Here is a 24,587-nt window from a genome sequence, read left to right on the forward strand (position 1 = left end):
ACCATGGTGGAAATTACAGGTTCACGAACGAGTTGAATAAGGAAAGGAAATATTGGATATTTCAATGGAATGCATTGGGTTCGCAGGTGGTTATTTGCTGGACATCATTTTCGGTAAATAATGGTAACAACGTTTCCAATTGTGTGTATTGAAACAAAATGTTTTTATTTTCTTCAGTTGGTTTTATTTACAGTAACTGAGTGATCATAGAAATATGTGACGTGTGGAGGGCTAAGTGAGCTCGGTACCAGAAGAGCGTTGAACCGGTCAGCTGCTGTATGCCGCGCGCCACCACTCCGCGGAGTCGACGTCTGTGTAGCCCTGGTCCGAGTCCACGCTCTGGTCCCAGTCACCAGAGTCTGGTACCCACCACGACCACGGGGCGCGCTTGCGACCTCTGCAACACACGTGTCAAACCAATACGTTAAGTACTAATCAATAGTGATCTGTCCACTGTAGCTCAGCAGATTACAGGAAAAAATCACACTGAATTATTTTAATTGTGTAAACTGAGGAGCGAAGGCATGACAACACTGTCGGTCCATCTTTGGAACGCAGTACAACAACAGTTCTGCGTACCATCGAACAGATAAGCGCTTGGTAGTTTTCTGAAGACACGTGGCCCCAGACGTCAACGCTCCGGTCACGCAGTTTCCGTAAACTATAGGTCGACGGTTTGTGGGTAAGGAGCTGGCCACCGAAGTGTTCCATCGCGTTCACATGAGGTGAATTTGGAAGGTAAGACGTCGACGTGAGTTAACTGTGACATTCCTTAAACTACTGTCGTACGGTTCTGGTACTGTGACACGGACAATTGTCTAGCTGGAAGATGCCATCGCTGTCAGGGAAACATCACGCACGAAGGAGTGAAGATGGTTCACACACATGGAATCGAAGCCCAGGCAACGACCTTGTCGCAGTGGATACACCGGTTCCCGTGAGATCACCGAAGTTAAGCGCTGTTGGGCGTGGCCGGCACTTGGATGGGCTGTTGCCATTTTTCGGGGTGCACTCAGCCTCGTGATGCCAATTGAGGAGCTACTCGACCGAATAGTAGCGGCTTCGGTCAAGAATACCATCTTACGACCGGGAGAGCGGTGTGCTGACCCCACGCCCCTCCTATCCGCATCCTCCACTGAGGATGACACGGCGGTCTGATGGTCCCGGTAGGCCACTCGTGGCCTGAAGACGGAGTGAGTGAGTGAATCGAAGCCCACCTGAACGTGCCCCATACCGTAATACTGCCCCCACCAATCTGCATCCGTGGATCGGTCAATGTTTCGACACTCATTCGCCTACAGCTGCTACTCCCTATAGACTGAAAAAGTAACTTCTAGAAAATTATACCTCCAGTTACTGATTACAGCGATATTATTCTGCAAGGCCTCTCTCAGGAAAGCTCACGGCTCCTGGACCTGGTTATGAATGCCTGTGATGCTCGACTTTCTGCTCAAATTTCAGCATCACGTGCGCAGCTGTCCCACCTGCGTGCAGAGAGGCTCAGTGACATTTCCATACCCTGCGCCTTCTCTTCTGTCTTATCAACGAACACTGTCCGCGGTATCTTATCTTAACAACACAGCAGAAACAACCGATCCCGCCAGACGAAATCCTGTTTTTCTCACTCCACCGTTCAGCCACTCCCTCAATATCCTTCTCAATATCAGGAACCCCACCGTATCGCAACCTCCCGCATAATATCAGAGAACTCTATAACATTGCCAGCTTCATAAGATAGTTAATGACGTACTACTAAAGCAGCAATAAGCATTACCATTGTCTCTGTACGCACTCGTTACTCTCCTTCTTCCCAACTTGATATCCCTAATTTCCCACCATTCTTAGCTGATACAGTCTCCTTAAATTTATTTTCTGCAGAGCTCGCTATATCAGGAAACATCGATTTTGCACTATAAATTCTTTTTATATCTGCCATTGTCATTATTGCTGTTATTGACATTATTATTATTATTATTATTATTATTATTACTGTTATCACTATAAGTGGCTACAGAACAATGCTGAAGATTAGGTGTGTCAATTAACTAAATAATGAGGAAGTACTGAAGAAGTGCAGCACGACAATAATGTTGAGGGCGTTCAAAGGATTGGAGGTCATTACGCACATGGCACGTTACGCCTCCAGACAGCAGAACACCTAAACCACCAAAACGATCATATTCGACCATGCTTCCGGGTGCAATACGTCTTTCCACATCTCGCCATCACTGTAGATGATGATCGTTTTGGTGGACCAGGTGTTACGGTATTGGGGTGGCAAAATGTTGTGTGGATGCAGTGAACTCCAAGTCTCTGAACACGGTACACTCACCGGTAGTTGTGACTCTGTACTCCTTACCCATGCGCTTTTTTTCAAGGAAACATTCGGCCCTGACTTCATTTTTATGGATGACAGTGAGCGACGGCAACGAACAGAGCAGGTGGAGGAGCTATTGGAACGGCGGGACTGGCACGAACATCCCCCTGACATGAATCCTGCCGAGCACGCGCGGCACGAGTTGGGGAGACGCATTACAGCGAGCTCACGTGCACCAATGACAACCCCGCAGTAGTCAACCGTGCAGATGGGGGAATGTAACGCACCGGCACTACAACTGCTTCCCAATCTTGTGGGCAGCGAGGCAGCACAACTTTGTAGTTTTCTACTTGCTGATCGATTCTGCAGGCGGGCGTCATCCGTCCCACTTCTATTATACGCCTAGGATATCTACACCAGTAGTTTCTCACATAACCAATGTTATGTTGCGAATAGTGCTGATCTTATGCACTGATGAGCCGAAACATTTTGATTACCTGCTTAATAGCTTGTTTGTCCATCTCTGGAACGAAATACCTAGCTGATTCTGCGTATTACATTTTGTTGGTATGTTTGTGGAGGAATGTGACTGTATGTCTACGCACAGGTCTGTAATTCGCGAAAATAACGGGCCGCCGAGACATCAACTTGAGTTCGCTATAACGCCCCTCAAACCATTGTAGCACGCTTATAGTTCCGAGGCACGGACAATTATACTGCTAAAAGATGACATAGCCGTCGGGGAAGACAACAACCATCAAGGGATACAGGTGGTTCGAAACTATCAGCGTATCTTCGATTACTACCATAGGTCCCGCGCAAGCGCTGGAGAATGATTTCCATACCATTATGCTGCTCTCACCAGCCTGCGTCCGTGGCGCTCTGCAGGTTGCGAGGCGCCGTCTGCCTCGATGACAGTGTTTGTGGAGACGACCAGCGACCCAGCGTAGCAAACTGTGATCCACCCGAAGAGCCGACACTTTTCCATTTCCTGATAGCCCTGTGCCCACGGTGATCGTAACTAACGGTGTCGTTGCGTCAACATGTGAACACGTGGGGTTTTCTGATGCGGAGCTCCACGTTCAACAATGTACACTGTGCGACGAACAGTGTGCTCCGAAACACTTGTACCTGAACCAGTATTTTGCTCGTTCGGCACAGCTGCCACAGATCACCATCTGTCCTACTTTACAGAGCAGCCAAGCCTCGGAACCCCACGTTCTGTGAAGAGTCGTGGGCGTCCAAGCATTTAGCGCCTAGTGGTAGTTCACTGCCCTTCTACCTCTTTCCGCAGAGGCTTGCGACAGTAGCACGAGAACATTCGACTAGCTTCGCCGTTTTCGAGATACCGTTTCATAGGCTCTGCGTAATAATTATCCGCCCTTTCTTAAAGTCGCTTATCTTACGGGATTGCCCCATTTTCAGTTCATATCTTCGCTAGGTTGAGCCGCCGTCCGTGAATGCTCCGCTTTACGTACTTTTGCTACCGTGTCACGTGGCCGCAATGCCACCGGGGTGCATACAATGTAACGGTGGGTAAGCGATCATAATACTTTTGCTGTTCAATGTATTTGCGATTTAAGTTCAAAATGGTTCAAATGGCACTGAGCAATATGGGACTCAACATCTTAGGTCATAAGTCCCCTAGAACTTAGAACTACTTAAACCTAACTAACCTAAGGACACCACACACACCCATGCCCGAGGCAGGATTCGAACCTGCGACCGCAGCAGTCCCGCGGTTCCGGACTGCAGCGCCAGAACCGCTAGACCACCGCGGCCGGCTGCGATTTAAGTGCCAGCAACTTTGTTATGTTACGTTGTAAACTTTAACTTACAATTCCACAGTCAGAGTGCAGACGTGTTTACACTGTGAGCGCCTCTGGTGGCCTCTTCAGTTGGCGTCTCATTGCATGAGGTGTGGTTGCTTAGAGCGGCTTATCAAACAGTATGAAGGTCGGCGGCTTGCTGCTGTGTGAAGCAGGACAGGCGGCGGTCTGTGCCACACCTGGCCACAGACTGCGCTGCTGGAGCGGACGCGAGCGATTCAGAGTACACCGGGGCGCCGCAGTAAACGTTCCCTACTTCCTCACATGTTGCGCGACGGCATCGTCAGTTACGATTACTCTGTACACTGGATCATCGAGAACGTACCGCTGCTCAGTGTGAACGTGTCGTCAGGTCGGATGAATCACCTTTCTTGTCAGCAAGTTGGGTGGCGGTTTTCGGTTGCGGTCTTCATTTGGGTGAACGGCTACTCGGAAAAGTTCACCGCGCCAGAGACTCAGACCTGTGGCGGCAGTATTACTCTGTCTGGGACACTCACCTGGGCGTCCAGTGGAACTGTGGCAGTAATGGAAGGCGACGTGACTGCTGCGGGCATCGTGGAGAATGTTCACGCCACCTGCGTTCCTTCACAGCCGCCGTCATCCCCAATGGCGTGCCATCTTACGGCACGATAAATTTCCCTGTCACAAGGCGACAGTGGGCTACAGTGATTTGAGTAGCATGATCGTGATCTCACGCTGATTGCTTGGTCCCCGAATCCGCCAGATGCGACCCAGATGTAACACAGCGGGAATGCTATCGGGCTCCATGTCCGCACCCGCAAACCGACATGTTTTGTAATGAGATGGTTGATCAGTGCATTTATCCTTCCGTATGCTATCATATAGCAATAGATAAAATGTTTTATACGGCAAAGTGTTTTGTGAAGTGGACGAAGAACCTAAGATCCCGACAATTCATTATCGTTGTCATTTTCATTAGTACCATCACCATTTCAGATCATCAGTTTCCTCACCATAAACAGCTTCGAGATGACACAAATCTTTTTCACCCCAACGAACAAGCTGGCTGGACATGCAGTCGAGAGCCGTTCAAATTCCGTCCTTCCATCGTGATTTACACTTTCGTGGTTTCATTAAACTGCGTAACAAAAATACCAGGATAGATCGTTTTAGAAGCATCCTACCGGTTTCCTTCCTCATGCCTTGCCAATAAGAGCTTGAGCACTGGCGTATCGACGAGATCCTGATCGCCCTTTCTTTATTTCTTGTTGCTTACCTCTAGTGAACAAAAATATCCACTATTAAGTAAGATGAGCTAAACATTCCCGTTCTGCCAATAAAACAGTCCTCCATTCACCTTCCCTGACGCCAACCTGACGTGTTGATTCTATTCATCCCGTCACTCTGCATGTTTAGGCCTAAATGTTTAATCGAAACGACTGTGTCAAGCTGCACGCAACTAATGCTTTATTCGGCCGTTGCAAGTAATCTACGTTTTTGTACATTGAGAGCAAGCTGTCATTTATCACACCAACTACAAATTTTGTCTAACTCATTTTGTATGTTCCTACATTTACTCAACGACGACACGTTCCCGTACACCACCGCGCAATTGGCAAACAGCCGCAAATTGATACTCACCCTGTCCGTCACATCATTCATGTATGAGGTCCGTTCAAAAAATTGCGGAAAATTCGTAATTTCGCGGCAGTGGTGTGTTTGAGGGAAATGCGGTTGGCATCCCTGCACACGCCTGTGATTTGTGTTTAAGTACCGGAATTTTCAGTGTTGAATGCCTGTTAGTTATTCTGTATTCTGTACTGAGTAGAGCGTTGTGTCGCACAGTTTGCGAATATCGAGATAGTAGAGTTAGAGCAGCCACGCTTCTGCATGAAACTGTGCGTGAAACTAAAGGGACACGGTAAATGGTGCAGGAAGCCTAGGGTGATGGGTGCTTAAGCCGTACTCGGTGTTTCGAAGGTTCACACGGTTTAAAAATGGGTGGACGGAAGTTAAAGATGAGCCTCGTTCAGGACACCCTTCGACGACTACCGACGACGCTCGTGCAGGTACGTCAACGAAACTGTGCATTCCTTCGAATACTGACTGTCCGGGGAGACTGCAGAAGAATGTAACATTTCAGTTGCATCATGTGATACCCTGACATAACATCTTGAAAAGTACCATGTTGGCACCAAGTTCGTCCCACGGCTCATTAAATTTTGGAAATTTGTAGTAAGGTCTTATGAGACCAAACTGTTGAGGACATCGGTCCCTAAGCTTACACACTACTTAATCTAACTTAAAATAGCTTACTGTATGGACAACACACACACCCATGCCGGAGGGAGGACTCGAACCTACGACGGGGGAAGCCGCAAGGACCGTGACATGACGCCCTAGACCGGCCGGCTACTCCGTGCGGCCGGCTCATTAATCAGGACTAGAAAAACCTTCGCCTCGCAATCTATTAAGATGGCGTAAATGTGATCGAAATGCTCCTTAAGAGAGTCATAACTGATGATGAGACGTCAGTTATGATGTTGAGACCAAGGTTCAGCTTCACAATCGATCTGGAAAGGTTTTCTAAAACCAAAAAAAGCTCGTCAGGTCAAATCAAATGTCAAAGTTATGTTCATAATTTTCTTTGGCTCTGAAGGATTAGTTAATCATGAATTCGTGCCACAGGAACAAAGTGTTGATCGATGATACTCTCGGGACGTGTTGCGACTCTTGAGAGAAAAGAAAACGGCCTGAAATGTGGCGAGAGAATTCATGGATCTCGCATCATCACAACGCATCCGCATATTCGTCTCTGTTGTTCGTGGTTTTTGCACAAACAACGAAATCACTGTGCTGCCTCATCCTCCGTACTCTCGTACCTGACCCCTGTGGTCTGTCTTTTATTTCCAAAGTTGAAAACCCCGTTGAAAGAACGAAGATTTACAACGACAGACGAGATGGAAGAAAACTAGCAGACGGCGCTTCACGCGATACAGCAAGAAGCGTACCAAGATTGCTTCCATAGTTGTTGACGGCATTGGAGCGGTGTATCAATTGTGGAGGAGAATATTTCGAAAGAGACGGGCACAATAAGGAAAAGGTAAACGTAGAAAAGTTTTGTGGACGAAGTTCCGGAATTTTCTGAACAGACTCTTCTTCTTCTCCTTACGTTACGGCCTCTCTAGGACCACGGGTAGCCCCTTCGTGACTGCATTTTCCTCTTCTTCTCCCAGAACCTCTTCATTTTTTCTCTTCTTCTCTCCCGGTCTTCTTCCGAGATCTTCAGTTTCCGTTTCTCCTGTCGGCTCCACTGGTGACACTCTAATCTTTTCCTGTATTCTTCTCTGTCATTGCTCTCCGGCATATTGGTCGGTGTATATTTGTTCCTCCAATTTTCCTTTCCTTCGACCTTGATCCCCAATTCCAACCAGTCCTTCCGAAGTTCAACAATCCACTTGGTTCCTGTCTTTTCGCTTGTCCTCCCTGTTGTTTCCCACACTCTCTTCGTCATTCTGTCCATCCTCATCCTAACTACATGTCCAGCAAACCTTGCCCTTTTGAGTCTGATTTCCCCGGATATTGTTCTCATGTTCTTCCCCAGGTCTTCGCATCCACCTCTCTCCACCTCTTTTGGGACATAGTATTTTTCTCAGTATTTTTCTCTCTTCTTTCTCTAGTTGTTCTGCCCCATTTCTTCCTAGTGTCATCGTTCAGCGGCATATAATACTGCATTCCTCACCGTTGCCTTGTAGTGGCGTAACTTTGCCTCTGTGGATATATTCTTTTTGTTATATATGCCTCGTCATGCAGAAGGCTGACCTCGTCTTCTTTATCCTCTCTGTTATTCCCTCCTTGCTCCTGTTCCTTACTGTTATAAATTCTCCCAGATATTTAAATTTGTCCACCATTTGCACAGTGCCTTCCGGTGTTTGCCAGTCTGCAGTGGTATTCAATGTCTTTGTCTTGTTGTAGGCGATGCTCAGTCCCACCTTTCTGGCTATCTTACTTAAATGTGTCTTTGCGTCTTCTTCCGTCTCACTTACTACTGCTATGTCGTCTGCAAAGGCTAGGCAGTCCACTTGAGCCCTGTTGTACTTTTTGTCCTCCACATGGGTCTTTGGTATTCCCATATCCTCGTTTATAGCTCTCCATTGCCTGATCACTTCGTCCAGTGCTATACTAAACAACAATGGTGACAATCCATCTCCCTGTTTAACATCAGTCTTGATCTCAAATTCTTCTGACAGTGCTCCTCTGAATTTCAACCTTGCTTTTGTGTCAGTCAGAATTTCTTTTATGAGTTCTTGTGTAGTTCCATCAAGTCCTCTGTTCTTCAGGATCCTATCAAGAGTCTGTCTGTCGATGGAGTCATATTCCTTTGTGAAGTCCACGAAGGTTATTACTGTCTTTTAGTTTTTTAAGGCCCTATGTTCTATCAGCTGCTTCAGGATAAGTATCTGTTCTACACAGCCTCTACCCTTTCTGAATACCGCTTGGTAGTCGCCTACTGTCGTTTCTACCTGTTCTTCTAGTCTCTTGAGCAATAGTTTTGACAGCACCTGAACAGACTCGTACATAAAAAATAAATAAAGGGCATCGTACGATTTAAACAGATTTCAGGTTGGTCTCTATGGACCGAAAACGATAAACTGATGACAGTTTTTTTGATCATCGACTGTAATAGAAGAAAGATAATTGATACTCAGCCATTTTTACCAAACTGCCACACTTCATAATCAGACTCCATTAAATGTATAAATCCACCAAATTAAAAATTTTTTCCGTTGAGAAATGAAAGTAAGAGAATTGATAAAGTCAATGGCAGTGACTGCCATATCTAACTACTAAAAATCTTTATGATTTTCTTCTAATGGATGGTTTCTTAAATGAGTAGTTGAGAGTCTCATTGAACGCACGTTGAGCGAAGTCTCACAGAGCAGATATGGGAGGGCCAATGTCGAGCCATTAGTCCCGCAAGACTACGAGTCCTACAAGAGGGGTACAAGCCGCCACTGCCGAGGAGGCGGCGAGGTGCCAGGTGCAGAGGCGCTGTGTGTGACCAGAGGTCTGCCTGTCAGTGCTTGCGGGATATTGAGAAGTAAAGGACTGTTTTCAGTGTGACATTTCCGCCAGCGCCAGGAATGCACAGCGACTCTTTCCCACTGGTTAAGAGCTACGGAGTTTGCAGGACTGTGAAGAAGTGCACCCTGCAGTTGTCCCGCATTCTGGGAAACGCTGGGCCGGGGACAGTTTAGAGGTCAGTTGTAAGAGATGGAATGAGAAGAAGCCATCCTGCAACTTTATACTTGCGGGCGTGGCTGACTCAGGTTGATAATTTTTTGGTAAGAAACTGTGCGGGCACGTACCATTGGTTAATATAAATACATTCTGGAGAGAGAGAACGCTCTTGACCAGTGCATGCATGGGGAGGCCTTATTCGCTGGACAGATAGTGGGACTCAGACACTGCCTGTTTCCGAGCTGCAGCACTAAAATTCCCCACTGCTGGTTAAACATATTGAAATCGAGTATGCGATGGAGACTGCTGCCTTATTAGAACGTATCTCATTGGGCGGCTCTCAAAAGAACAACTGTCATTGGCGATCAAAATCGAAGCTCACATTGACAAAGTGAGAGTAAAAATTCCCTTCTTGCCGAAGAGCTCTGTAGAACAGTTCCATACGAAACACGACAGGGGAATTTTCGTCAGACAGTCGGACTTCGACCTCGGGCTCTGGGGGAGTCCAGGCTTCGATGCAAGGCGGGTGGGTTCCGCAGCCACCACAGCAGCCACTGGCCGCTACCGGGAACTCCCTGTACGGTAAACAGCAGCTGTGTTCACAAGCCGGATTGTAGGAGGCGAGCGTTCTCAATAATGGCAGGACCTTCACATTTTTATTCCAAGTACGTTTATTATTAATTGCAGGCTCAACATTAGTTCAGTCAAGTAGGTACATGGGCAATTTGTTTCTGTTGTCATTTGGATCTTTCTTGATTAAAGATTAGCAATCACTGCGCGGCTTCTAAGAGCCTAGTTGCACCCCAAATGTTGTGCTGGTTCTAATTTTCTCACTCGAGATTCATTATACAATCTCTCCCAAGGTGTTGAGGCTTCAATTAAATAGTAACATATGTTAATGTGAAGGGCATTCAGTAAGTAATGAAACACTTTCTTGCGGCCAATTTCCGTCGAGAAAATGCACAATACGCTGTGGCACATCGTGGAGTATTCCCGCTTCAGCCTCTATAGCACCATGAAGTTCAAATAGGTGGTACAGCTATAGGTATGTTGCCTTGAAAATGGCGTCTGTAACGAGATGCGTTCCAACAATGGAATTGTCACTCAATTTATTTTGGCAGCAAACCAGAGCATCGCAGATATTCACCGGTACTTCTAGAATGTGTACGCAGACCTGGAAGTGAACAAAAGTACGGTGAGCAGTTGAGTTAGACATGTGTCACTATCGAAAGAAGATCCCGCAGATCTGTTCGATTTCCCGCGTGCCGGCTGGCCGCACGTAGCTGTGTCTCCTGAAATTTTGGAACGTGCAGACACTCCCATTCGACGTAATCAACGGAGCACAATCAAACACCTCGCTGCTCGGCTGAACGTCTCTGTTGGTTGCGCTGACACACTCGTCCACCCGTTGGCGATATCAAAGGTGTGCGCCTGCTGAGTTACTCGTAGCCTAACAGGAGACCATAAAGAGCGAAGGATGACCATCTGCGTGGAATTGTTTGGCCCAGTGCAGGATATACATGGATAGCGGGGAGACTACTGATGCAGCAAGACGTTCGCTCCGTTGTCGACAAGCGGAGTGGCACCATGCGGGCATACAGCCCCCTGTAAGGTGGCGTGAGGCCGTCGCATTGAACGGAGATTGTATGGAAAAATGGGCTGTTGTAGCTATAAGAGTGGGGAATAAGATGGAATATTGGAATCCTGAATAAAACCAACCTGCTTTCAGAAAAAAAGCTGTTACATTACTTATTGAACGCCCCTCGTTATTGCAGGCTCAACATGCGCTCAGTCAAGGCAGTAGATAAATGTGCGATTCTTTATGTGCTTCTTTCTTTCCTTCCTTCTTGATTAACAACCAGCAATCTTCTGCGAACTTAGTTGCATCCGCAAATGTTTCGCTGATTTTAATTTGTTCACTCTAGGTGCATTGTCCATTATTCGACGTTTATCAAGGTGCTGGTGCTTTAATTATATGGTAACCCGTGTTAATACGTCATAAAAGTAACTGTCCTTTGTTATGTATGCAGTCTGTGTATAACCTGAAGCCTATAGGGACTTATAACAAAGAGAGCTTTATAGTGACCATTGTTTAATTTATAGTTTGATGAATATCATTTTTGTGAGTTACAGCACCCATGTCTTTTAGTCACCCTTGTTAATTAATTAATTAACCTATGCCTACATCCGAACTCTGCAAACCGCTACTAGACATTTCCTTTCCTGTGTCACTTGGAAACAGAACAAGGAGAAAACAATTGTCTATATACCTCTATGCAAGACCTAATTTCTCTTATCTCGTGGACCTTACACTAAATGTACTTTGACGGCAATAGAATCGTTCTGCAGTCAGCTTCAAATGCTCATTATTTAAATGTTATCAGTACTTTTCCTCGAAAATAACGTCGCTTTCCTTCCAGTGATTCTCAGAGGAATTAGCGAAGCATCTCCATAATAATTGCGTGTTGTTCAACCTACTTGTAATAAATGTAGCAGCCCGCCACTAAATGTCGCCCTTTAATCCTACCTGGTCTACATCCCAAACATTGGCAGTACTCAAGAGTGTGTCGTACTAGTGTTTTATGTTACGTGGTATCCTTTGTGGAAAAGGACCACCTTGCAGCAATGTCAGTTGCATTTGGGTAATCTTCAGAGTGTCCCGTGTATGCTGGATTCTCTGCCTTTCTGCTCCACAGTCGCTCTTTGTAGGCGTATTTGGTTTCCTTTTATACAATGACTCCGCACATTTGCAGTGGTTCATCTTCATTTGGTTAAGAATTATACAGGATTTTCTTCGATGGACAAAGCCAGAAGGGTTTTCAGCAGTACTTTCCTAAAATCCTCCCAATAAGCCGAATTCGACCATTTCATATCGCTAGACATTTAATCGACTGTACTGTGTCAAGCAGCACACTATAGATGCTGTCTTCGGATATTGTCGGTTTGTTTTTCCTACTGATTTGCAGTAATTTACATTTTATATATTTGAAGCTAGCAGCCATTCATCACAGCAAGAAGAAATTTTGTCTGAGTCATCTTCTATCTTCCTACAGTCATTCAATTTCGACACCTTCCTGTACACCACATCATCATCAGTGATTATTGGAAGTAAGTGGAGCAAGCAAATAAAGTGGAATAATGGCCTTCCTCAAGGGTCCGTCTTAGCTCCTCGCCTCTTTAGCATTTGTATTGCAGATACACCTGCAACAACATCTCGAAAATTTTGATACTCTAATGAGTGGGCACTAGCTGCACAACACAAGGAAATAAAGAAACCAGAGAATGTTGAAACAAATGATTTGGCTGCTCAGGGAAACTATTTCTGCAAATGGAGGGTCCAGCCCAGTTCAACAAAGACGGAGATTTTGTGCTTTGACCTGAACAATAGATTTGCAGATATATAACTTGATATTCGTTTCAACAGTGTCACCTGAATTCACAATAAATCTCATAAGTATCCAGGAGTTACTTTAGACAGAAAGTTAAGGTGTAAGGCTGACCTGAGAAACGCAAGGAATGAAATCAGACAGAAACGTGGCGGTACGTGGGGCCCTCCGGCACCTGCATCATACACAACGGTTTTAGCTCTTATTTAGCTCAACTGCCTGCACACCAAGAAAACAGACATACTTTGGTCACTGTTATGAGGACTCCCACCTTGTATCTAGCTGTCCTAAGTCATACACCTCCACCAAAACTGCGAAGTCAACAAGCACTTCTTAGAGAGTTTGGAAAAATGCAAAACAATTAACAAATTTCTATCCATTCTTTCACTGATGACACGAATATTAAACGACGCAGCTCAAGAGAACCATCATTTTCGGAAGCTATATTTTTAGAAAATGGCGACTTTTTTATTGTGCAATACAGGGAGGTAGCCTGGAAAAATACTATAAATGCAGACCTACAGAAATTTCGAAGTATTGCTGATAAACCTTCTGGCTTTGTCCATCGAAAAAAAAATCCTGTATAATTCTTAACCAAATGAAGATGAACCATTGCAAATGTGCGGTGTCGTTGTATAAAAGGAAACCAAATGGACGTACAAAGAGCGACTGTGGAGCAGAAAGGCAGACAATCCAGCATACACGGGACACACTGAAGATTTCCCGAATGCTACTAACTTTGCTGCAAGGTGGTAAGATTTTGCCACAAAACATTTAATATTCTTGTAGATGTTTATTTATATTAGATCACTGTTTACAATGCAAATTCGGGTTATAGATCGTTTCATTGGATGACAGTGGCTAATACCACGTACCAACAATTTCTGTACTGAGAGGTAATTTGGGCTGAGCACTGAAAGTAAAGGTGAAGTGGGCCACATCTTCCTCAGAAGCAGCTACCGGCCAAAGAGGCGCTGGGAAGAGACTTACGTTTTCTGCAGGGGTGAAGATTTGCTGTCCTGAGAGAGAGAGACAGACAGAGAGAGAGAGAGAGAGAGACAGAGAGAGCGCAGAGTGTATTGGCAGAGAACAGCAGGTGTGCCTCGCAGATCATCTGCACTGCGGCCAACGTGCCAGCGAGCTGACCATCGGTCCGGTGCAGCTGCTGGTCGTACTTCAAGAGGTGACATGCGTATAGGGAGACACTCACAGTAAATGTGGTGAGTTTCATTTGCTTGCCTAGTGAGCATTTTCTGAAAGCGTCAGTCAGAGTGAAGTCTTTTATTTCTCACAGTTAAACAGCATCAGCAAACATTGTGCCTGTATAACAACAGGGGGCACCGTCTAAAGGAAGTCAAACGTATCTTCTGCAAATCTCGAAATCACATGTCGGGGTAGAACCCGATATTGCATGCTTCATATTTATATAAGTTTTTGCATTCTACATGTTTCTTGGAGAATAAATAATTTACGGTATCTAAGTTGTGATTCATTTTAGTAGCACCCCAATGGGAATGATGGTGCTACACTGAAGTGAAATAAACAACACGGTACCTTATTTTATGGAAGTCTCTAAGAGTATGCAGTCAATGGCAGGGTCATCTTAATCATTTGTAGGCATAAAATTGTACTGTGGAGAAAACATTAGGCAACCAGACATGCACACGCCATATGTTACAGACACTGGGGCTTTACAGTTCAGTTAACTGTATTTGTAACTCAGGTGTTTAGTTATGAATGTCACTTGGCTTATGTCCATTAACGTGATCCTTAGTAACCCTGTACGATGAATGCAGTGGTCGGTGCTGCGAGGCGGCCGTACTCACACTTTGCGTACGTCGACGGCGCCGTAGCCCACGGGGACGTGCTTCACGCTGCCCCCCATCGCCTCCAGCGCCGCCATCGTCTGCAGCTCCGCCAGTCGCTGGTCAGACTGCCTCTTCCCCCTGGAAGCGTGCCACACGCACGATTTATTAGCAGCTGCTGCACTCGCGTTGTGACAGACAAAGAAATATTGGAAGAAGGTATTGTTTAATCTGTTTAACTCGCCGCTCTTTTCATAAATCAGAGATCAATTGCGGTGACACGATCTATTTCGAATAGACTGCTTCAGATGGAAACTCCTTCGTGAAGTATAACCTGTAATTATACGTAACAGAAGTTGGTTGCGATGTAACGTAACAACACTCTCGGTCACTATGTATAACTGCGCGAAATTATCAGACCGTTTCCATATCGATCTATTTAATTGTGTTTACTTTGTCAGTTTTTTCGAGTCGATCAGGTTTCGGTATTTGGTGTCACTCAGAAGGTTGTATACATGGAAGAACCCTGGAGATATTAAAAGGTATCAGATAGATTATATAATGGTAAGACAGAGATTTAGGAACCAGGTTTTAAATTGCAAGACATTTCCAGGGGCAGATGTGGACTCTGACCACAATCTATTGGTTATGACCTGTAGATTAAAACTGAAGAAACTGCAAAAAGGTGGGAATTTAAGGAGATGGAACCTGGAGAAACTGAAAGAACCAGAGGTTGTACAGAGTTTCAGGGAGAGCATAAGGGAACAATTGACAGCAATGGGAGAAAGAAATACAGTAGAAGAAGAATGGGTAGCTTTGAGGGATGAAGTAGTGAAGGCAGCAGAGGATCAAGTAGGTAAAAAGACGAGGGCTAGTAGAAATCCTTGGGTAACAGAAGAAATATTGAATTTAATTGATGAAAGGAGAAAATATAAAAATGCAGCAAATGAAGCAGGCAGATCGACAGGAAGTGCAAAATGGCTAAGCAGGGATGGCTAGAGGACAAATGTAAGGATGTAGAGGCTTATCTCACTAGGGGTAAGATAGATACTGCATACAGGAAAATTAAAGAGACCTTTGGAGATAAGAGAACCACTTGTATGAACATCAAGAGCTCAGATGGAAACCCAGTTCTAAGCAAAGAAGGGAAAGCAGAAAGGTGGAAGGAGTATATAGAGGGTCTATATAAGGGCGATGTACTTGAGGACAATATTATGGAAATGGAAAAGGATGTAGATGAAGATGAAATGGGAGATACGATATTGCGTGAAGAGTTTGGCAGAGCACTGAAAGACCTGAGTCGAAACAAGGCCCCCGGAGTAGACAACATTCCATTGGAACTACTGACGGCCTTGGGAGAGTCAGTCCTGACAAAACTCTACCATCTGGTGAGCAAGATGTATGAAACAGGCGAAATACCCTCAGACTTCAAGAAGAATATAATAATTCCAATCCCAAAGAAAGCAGGTGTTGACAGATGTGAAAATTACCGAACAATCAGTTTAATAAGCCACAGCTGTAAAATACTAACACGAATTCTTTACAGACGAATGGAAAAACTAGTAGAAGCCGACCTCGGGGAAGATCAGTTTGGATTCCGTAGAAATACTGGAACACGTGAGGCAATACTGACCTTACGACTTATCTTAGAAGGAAGATTAAGGAAAGGCAAACCTACGTTTCTAGCATTTGTAGACTTAGAGAAAGCTTTTGACAATGTTGACTGGAATACTCTCTTTCAAATTCTAAAGGTGGCAGGTGTAAAATATAGGGAGCGTAAGGCTATTTACAATTTGTACAGAAACCAGATGGCAGTTATAAGAGTCGAGGGACATGAAAGGGAAGCAGTGGTTGGGAAGGGAGTGAGACAGGGTTGTAGCCTCTCCCCGTATTATTCAATCTGTATATTGAGCAAGCAGTAAAGGAAACAAAAGAAAAATTCGGAGTAGGTATTAAAATCCATGGAGAAGAAATAAAAACTTTGAGGTTCGCCGATGACATTGTAATTCTGTCAGAGACAGCAAAGGACTTGGAAGAGCAGTTGAACGGAATGGTTGGTGTCTTGAAGGGAGGATATAAGATGAACATCAACAAAAGCAAAACGAGGATAATGGAATGTAGTCGAATTAAGTCGGGTGATGTTGAGGGTATTAGATTAGGAAATGAGACACTTAAAGTAGTAAAGGAGTTTTGCTATTTGGGGAGCAAAATAACTGATGATGGTCGAAGTAGAGAGGATATAAAATGTAGACTGGCAATGGCAAGGAAAGCGTTTCTGAAGAAGAGAAATTTGTTAACATCGAGTATAGATTTAAGTGTCAGGAAGTTATTTCTGAAAGTATTTGTATGGAGTGTAGTATGGAAGTGAAACATGGACGGTAAATAGTTTGGACAAGAAGAGAATAGAAGCTTTCGAAATGTGGTGCTACAGAAGAATGCTGAAGATTAGATGGGTGGATCACATAACTAATGAGGAAGTATTGAATAGGATTGGGGAGAAGTTTGTGGCACAACTTGACCAGAAGAAGGGATCGGTTGGTAGGACATGTTCTGAGGCATCAAGGGATCTCTAATTTAGTATTGGAGGGCAGCGTGGAGGGTAAAAATCGTAGGGGGAGACCAAGAGATGAATATACTAAGCAGATTCAGAAGGATGTAGGTTGCAGTAGGTACTGGGAGATGAAGAAGCTGGCACAGGATAGAGTAGCATGGAGAGCTGCATCAAACCAGTCTCAGGACTGAAGACCACAACAACAACAACAACAACTGTTATTAACATATACTGGAAGTCAAAACCACCTGTTATTACCAGTGCCGTAACACGTTTGGTGGGCTTCCATCAACTAAGCCTGAAAACCCGTCGCTGGAACAGTGTTCGTCTATTTTGGCATTAAAGAAACAAAATGCTTTTTGAAGCAAAAAACGAAGCTCCTAGAAGGAATTACCTGAATGGGACGGAAATCGGTGGATGTAATACACGTGTACAGAAAAACGAATTATTACAATTTCAGAAAAATGTGATATTTTATTCGAGAGAAAGAGGTTCACAAATTGAGCAAGGCAATTACGCGTTGGTCCACCTCTGCCCCTTACGGAAGCAGTTGGTCGGCTTGGCACTGATTGACTCAATTTCTGGATGTCCTCTTCACAGATATCGTGCCAAATTCTGTCCAATTGATTCCTCAGATCATGAGAAACCCCATATGATTGGAAGGCCTTGTCAATAATGCTCTAAAGGTTCTCAGTTGAAGAGATCCGGCGATGTTGCTGGCCAACGTAGGATTTGGCGAGCACGAAGAGAAGGAGCAGAAACTTTCGCCGTGTATGGGTGGGCACTATTTTGCTGAAACGTAAGCCGAGGGAGGCTTGCCGCGAAGGGCAACGAAACGGGTCGTAGAATATCTTCGACGTATGGCTGTGTTGTAAGGCTGCGGCGGATCAAAACCAAAGGCGTCCTGCAGTGAAATGTAGTGGTACCCCATATCATCACTCCTCGTTAATCAATAATTCAAGAATAGTCTTAATCGCATATTTCCTACCGTTATGTAGACAGGAGTGACACCACTTGCAGTCGACCAATGGTGTAAACGCCCAGAAGATGACCCCTATGTCGGGTTGAAACCGGTGTGCGGTAATATAACAATAATAAATGCGATTAAGACTGTTCTTGAATTATTAATTAATCATACTAATCGCTGCTTCTCTCCACAACCACGTTGTCCAAAAATCACTCCTTGTTGCCGGCGATATGGCAGACGACAGTAAGATTGGTAAACCACCGGTGTCCGGGGCGTCTCCAGACATGTCTGGTCATAGAGGCTCATTTCGAAGTGGGACTCGTCGTTGAAGACTACTCCACTCAGTGATAAACTGGTAATGTTTTGTTGCCCTTTATGGCATCCATCCTGTGCTTACATTTCAGCAAACTGATGCCCATCTGCAAACGCCGAGCCTTTTCTTTTCGGGGTTTTCCCACGGTCCACAATTCAATACTATACAATGCCACGCTCCAGACGTACATTCTCAGAAACTAATACTGGCAGACTCCTCTAGGCCAGGCATAGCCTCTTTGATTGTGCTCCGCTCATCTCCTTTTTATGTCCTCCTAGCTTCGTCCGATTAACTTCTCTTGTTCGCGATCACCAATTTCCATGTTAAGTTTCTCGCTACACTCATTTCTACTGTTTGTCATTTCTTTGGTCTTGTTCTGTAGTCCGTACTCATTAGACTCTTTGTTCCTTCAACAGACCCTATAATCCCTCTTCACTTCCTCCTAGGATAGCAATGTCATCAGTGAATATTATCATTTATATTTATTCATTCTGAATTTTAATCCCGCCCTTCAACCTTTCTTATATTTCCGTCATTGCTACTTCGATGTTTAGATCCCAACATTAGAACAGTCTCTCTTGTTCCCTTACCTTTTTGAAAGAAAGCTGGTCTTCATCTAACAGATCCTCAATTTTCTCTGTTGTCTGTAATATTGCAGTATCATCTTTGGGGAGTTGGGCATACAGTCCGTGCGTCTGACACCTGAAAATTCACGCATTAAACGCGTTCGGAAGAGCCCTCCAGTAGCGCGTTATAAAACATGCTGCTTGTATGATATATGTTATATGGACACACGAGTCGTGCTCTCATTGCAGCTTTCTTTACTCCAGTAAGCAACGTCGTGTGTGGAAGGGTATGAATAAAACTTTCGCTATCATTTAGGTAACACAATTCTTCCGATAACGGAAGATAATGGTTGCAATAATTCAGTGTTATCGTTTTTATTGTAGTATTCAGTCTGAAGACGTGTTTGATGATCTTCACGATAGCCTATCCCGTGCTAGTCTCTTCATCTCACGTAAGTATTGCGACATAAATTCATCTGAGCCTGCTTACTATAGCTAAACCTTTGTCTACCTCTATAATTTTTACACCAAGCACTTCGTACCATTACTCAATTGACGAACCCTTCGTGCCTCAGTGTATGTTCTATCAACTGGTCTCTGCTTTTAGTCATATTGTGCCACAAATTTCTCCGCAACTCGATTCAGTTCCTCGTTAGTTAGTCGATCCACCCACCTAATCTTCTGCATTCTTCAGTGCCAGCAGAGTTCAAAAGCTTGTCGTTTATTCTTGTCTGAAATGTTTATTGACTACTTTTTATTTCCATAGAAAGCTAAATTCAAAACAAATATTTTGAGAAAAGACTTCTTAATATTTAAATTTAATATTCGATATTAACAAATTTCTGTTTTTCAGCAATGCATTTACCGTCTTCTGTGCTCTGGCCATTGTCACAGAACTCATCCCCTGCCTTTCATATATCATTACATACGTTTATCCTGATGTACAGAATGATAATTATTGAACTATATGAATAAAACGTAAATTAGTTGCAAACTACGGGGTGCATACACTTTATTGAAGATGTAAACGTCACTACAGGTATTCAGATTTACGTTGTGATTATGTTCGATATGCTTGCCATCATTAGCGATGATGTGACGCAGACGAATAGCGAAATTCTGCATGATCCGCTGAAGCGTCGGAGCTTCGATGCTGTCGATGACGTCATGAATAGCTGTTTTCAGCTCAGTGATGGTTTTGGGGTTATTGCTGTACACCTTGTCTTTAATATAACCCCACAGAAAGCAGTCGCATTTGTTGAAGATCCGAAGAATATGGCGGCCAATTGAAGCCTATGCCAGTGGCCTCTGGATACCCCAGAGCCAGAATGCGGTCCCCAAAGCGCTCTTCCATGACATCAAACACTCACCCGCTTCGATGAGGTCAAGATCCACCTTGCATGAACCGTATCTTGTCGAAATGAGGGTCAGTTTGGATAATGCGGATGAAATCATCTTCCAAAAAATTCATGTACCCTTCGGCAGTCATGCCATCAAGAAATATCGCACCGATTATTCCGTGACTGGACACTGCACACCACACAGTCAGCGTGAAGAGACTTCTCGATCGTGAAGTGCGGAGTCTCGGTCCCCCAAATGGGCCAATTTTCCTTATTGACGAACCAATCCAAATGAAAGCGTGATTCACCGCTAAACCAAACCGTACAGGGCGTACTAATTCCCATCATACCCCGCGGCCAACCGTGCAGTTTGAACATCCTAACACAAACGGTTCAGAAGTTATAACGATTTTATTTCATACAGTTCAATAATCATCTCCGTGTAATTAAACTATATACAAACTACACAACTCGTCATCATCTTAGCATTCTTTCAAAGAGCCGAGTAGGGTGTGTAAAACAATTTACTAGCTCTATCTTAATATACTTCTTGCCTTGATATAGTCTACCAATTTCCTCCTTTAGTCTTCAGATCTTCCTTAATCTGATCCAATCATCTTTTTCTGAGTCGTCCTATCGATGCTTTCTCCTGTACGTTTCTACCCAACCACTGTTTTGGCAAGCGGTTATTTTTCATGCTCTTCACACTTCCAAACCACAACTTGAAGAACTTAGGCAGTAATTGACAGAGCCACTTTCATATCTGCTCTAATGTTTCCATTCCTAATTTCATGTAGTCTTCTGCAAGGTTGATTGCATACTGGTAGCTTGCTCAAACCTGCCTTGTTGATTACACAGAACTCCTAGCTGTATGTCATAATCGGCCCGAGATACGTTTCAAATATGGTCCGTTTGGCTCTCATAGTATCTCCCTTTACCCACAATTGATCGAAAAATTCTGACTTCTTTCTTACTCTGTTCTGTACTTCTATTCTTGCAGTTCTTTCCTTAATATTGTAGTTTCCAGGTAACTGAAAGCGTCCACACATTGTTTTCTCTCCATCTAGCTTCAGGTTTCCCTGGACAGACGTCCTGCTCAAAATCGTCGCTACAATTCTGCTGGTGCTCACTGCCAGGTGGTACTCTTTAAACTTGGAGTTGTACTCGTCTAATCTTCCCTCTACCACCAGTTCTGTTTCTCCCCAGGTAGCGACGCCATCACCAGGGACTAACACATTGAGATTACCATTTACTATCGCTTTGATTTCCTTTAAACTACTCCTATAAATGCAATAAAAAGTAACAGGGAAAGTGCACTAATCTGCCTCAGTCCTCTCTCTCTCTCCCTCTCTCTCTCCCTCCCTCCCTCCCTCTCTCTCTCTCTCTCTGTCTCTGTGTGTGTGTGTGTGTGTCCTGAAGCAGTTCGGTCTGCCAGTCTTCATAGAGCACATACACAATCTTTACTAGGGAACTGTGAATCATAAATTTTTCTAAACACTGTCATATGATTTTTCCAAATCCAGAAACACGATTATGAGGTCACCACCGAAAACGGCTTGTTACAACAGTCTGAAATAAATTAAAAAAAACGAATGAATAAAGGTTTGGATAGTTCTAAGAATTAACTGTAACAGGTGGCTGTATAAATGAAGCTGAAATACACATATGGATCTAATAGACGAAGCAATTACGATACGAGTTGCAATATTTTATCACACAATAATATATTCAGTATGAAAGAAGTAGAAATTTATTACCTACAAACCATAACTGACATCCCTGCTAATTACGTAAGGTCAGGCGGCATGCTATTGAAATAAAAGTCAGGGAGGGGTATTCAAGAAGTATCCCGGAATAATTCCCCAAGACGCTACAGCATTCAGTCTCAGTTAAAAGGACGATTGACAACTAGGAAGATGCATGACGATGCTATATCGAATGCACGTCTATGAAAGTGTATAACCAAATCAGATAATGTCATGTTGGAAAAAAAGGAACAATCTCATCGTGATGAACTGAAAATTTACTCACTCGGAACCAAACGCAACAGTCTCGGTCTTTGTGATAGATGGAAAATTGGTTTATACGGCAAGAAACTTCATGTAATCTTTGTAGATGGCTTAGAGACAAGGGAGATTTAATAGGTAACTAAAATTTAGCGATTTTACTCGTATTTACGACAGGTCGGTATTCGTTGCGTTGAGACTGTTTAGCACGAGAGGTTCAACGCTTCAGCACCGCTTTCTTATCTCCTTCACTTTTTTTAGTACGAGCATCGGGCAAAAGTCCCTTGTGCGTCACAAAAGTATATGACTGAAGACCACAATTCAGATATTTTCTCGTATTTTTTTCTCCCTCGATAAGAATCCGTTAGATATCGTATTACGCAACATGTACTGGCTGTTTTTATTAGTGCCTTTATTACTGGACCCCACATTTCAGATATTTTTTAGGATTTTTTGCCTCGTTAGGAATCCATTAGATACAGTCTTACACAACTGACGCGAAGATTAATGTGAATTCCGACGATTGTCACTTGTAGAGAGACAACGGGACTGATTGCCTTTAACGGACCGGACTTGGACCTTTGAATAAGAGTTCGCGTTATGGCCGCCTGAACTGACGTCACGTTATGTTTGTAAACATCAGAGACCCACGTTCAGGCTCTCCGGTTCGTGTATCTCTACTGACGACGCTGAGAGTGTCAAGTACGTACGTGACACTTGGGACGTAACGCAAAGGAACTGGTAATAAAACACGTTTTAAAGCTACTATTAACAATGGCATAGATTTAGACATAACATTGCTGCGCTGACGGCTATGCTCACGTGCTAGACACGTGCCTAGTGTGACCGCTCAATGTCATTCAATACGATCACGACGACACTCCTCGATCGACGTTAGCACTCGTGGTGTCACTCACCTTCATACATGGCAGTGGACGTTTGAAAATTCGTGACGCTAGCTCAATGGTCGTCAATTGATTTAAATGTTATTTCCGGCTGACTCTTAATTCAATTACTGCCACGGGGGTGAGGAGAAAGAACACATCCTGGTGATACCAGCATTATGCGTATTTAGATGTTCGATTAACCTGAATGGTTTGCAATGTTCCAGCGATTCTATTCGAACTCTATGCTGATGTACCGACAAGGACCATTTTCGCAGATATGCATGCAAGTACGTAATGGATGTTCAGTTTCTCAATATGATTCGTCGCACTCACACATTATACATCCGCTGTAACAACAGTTTCATGGATTTACATTTTTGGTGTCCCCAATATTGGTTGGCTAAATATTATGACGATACGTTTTATACAACTTCCACAAATATTGTTTATCATGTAGTCAAGACTACGTAATGAAGCCGAAATCGTGGGTAAAATTGAAATGTAGTTTGTTTATTAACACTCTTCTTTTCACTAACTAAGTATGAAATATGAATCGGGATTGGAGGTGATGATCCTATCCTTCATATCTGGTAGTTAATAAGCGAACTATTTTTATGCTGGCGCGTTGTTTGTATCAGTTACCCCCGCAACCGTCCAAGGATTAGATTCTCTTAATGTTCCGCGCACGCGCGTTTCACAATTTTACAAAATGCAAAATTACGTAAACTATAGCTTTCCGTTGCGTACAGCTTTCGTGGGTTCCACAACCATAATAGTTTCCCAAGAGTATTTTCCCAGCTAACACAAAGTTCGAATTATGTTGTCGGAATCATTTTCACTTCACCCGACAATAACCGCCTCTGATCACTTCGTCACACGTAATGTATTTCAAACGTGCTTGAAGAGTCTTTAAATAATCTCCTTAACGAATTTCGCAGTCGCGTACCACTTTTTCATCGACTAACCCGATCGCGATAACTGAAGGTAGAGAGCTCAATAATGTCTTACATGTTCTTTTATATGTATTAAAAAACAAACGCGCCCCTATATCTTTCTGTCCCGCTTGGTCTTTGCTACTTTGCTTTTTATTACTTTTCATTATATTGCTTCTTAGTAATGCTGTGCAGTTATTAAAGTTTCGTATTACTTTCCCCTTTTTAATTCTTCCAAAATAAAGTCTATTTATCCCCCATTTTAATTAATATGATGCCAATTGACACGCCTGCCCGCAAAGTACCGTTATACTAGCCAGAATGAATACTTGCACCATCTAGTCATCTAAATATTGGTCAGCGCGAACATACCCAGAATGACGGTGGGATTGACCTCAAGTATAAAGGACAACAAGGCGAATTTCCGGACGTTCAGAACTAATTTTTATCGTTTATAATCGCCGAATTACGACACCGACTTAGTTC

General features: G+C 43.9%; 1 protein-coding gene across 1 annotated transcript in view; it reads right to left on the reverse strand.

Annotated features, from left to right (window-relative positions):
• Window positions 1–241: 241 nt before the first annotated feature.
• Window positions 242–24,587, reverse strand: part of LOC126101573 (uncharacterized) — an 81,820-nt gene continuing 57,474 nt past the window's right edge. Inside the window, exons 3-4 of the mRNA XM_049912222.1 lie at window positions 14,561–14,680; window positions 242–397 (exon numbers count right to left, since the gene is read on the reverse strand). Coding sequence (XP_049768179.1) covers window positions 268–397; window positions 14,561–14,680 — 250 coding nt within the window. The 3' untranslated portion in view covers window positions 242–267. The remainder of the gene's footprint in view (window positions 398–14,560; window positions 14,681–24,587) is intronic.

The sequence above is a fragment of the Schistocerca cancellata genome, chromosome 9 (genome assembly GCF_023864275.1).
Source record: "Schistocerca cancellata isolate TAMUIC-IGC-003103 chromosome 9, iqSchCanc2.1, whole genome shotgun sequence".
Taxonomy (NCBI): domain Eukaryota; kingdom Metazoa; phylum Arthropoda; class Insecta; order Orthoptera; family Acrididae; genus Schistocerca; species Schistocerca cancellata.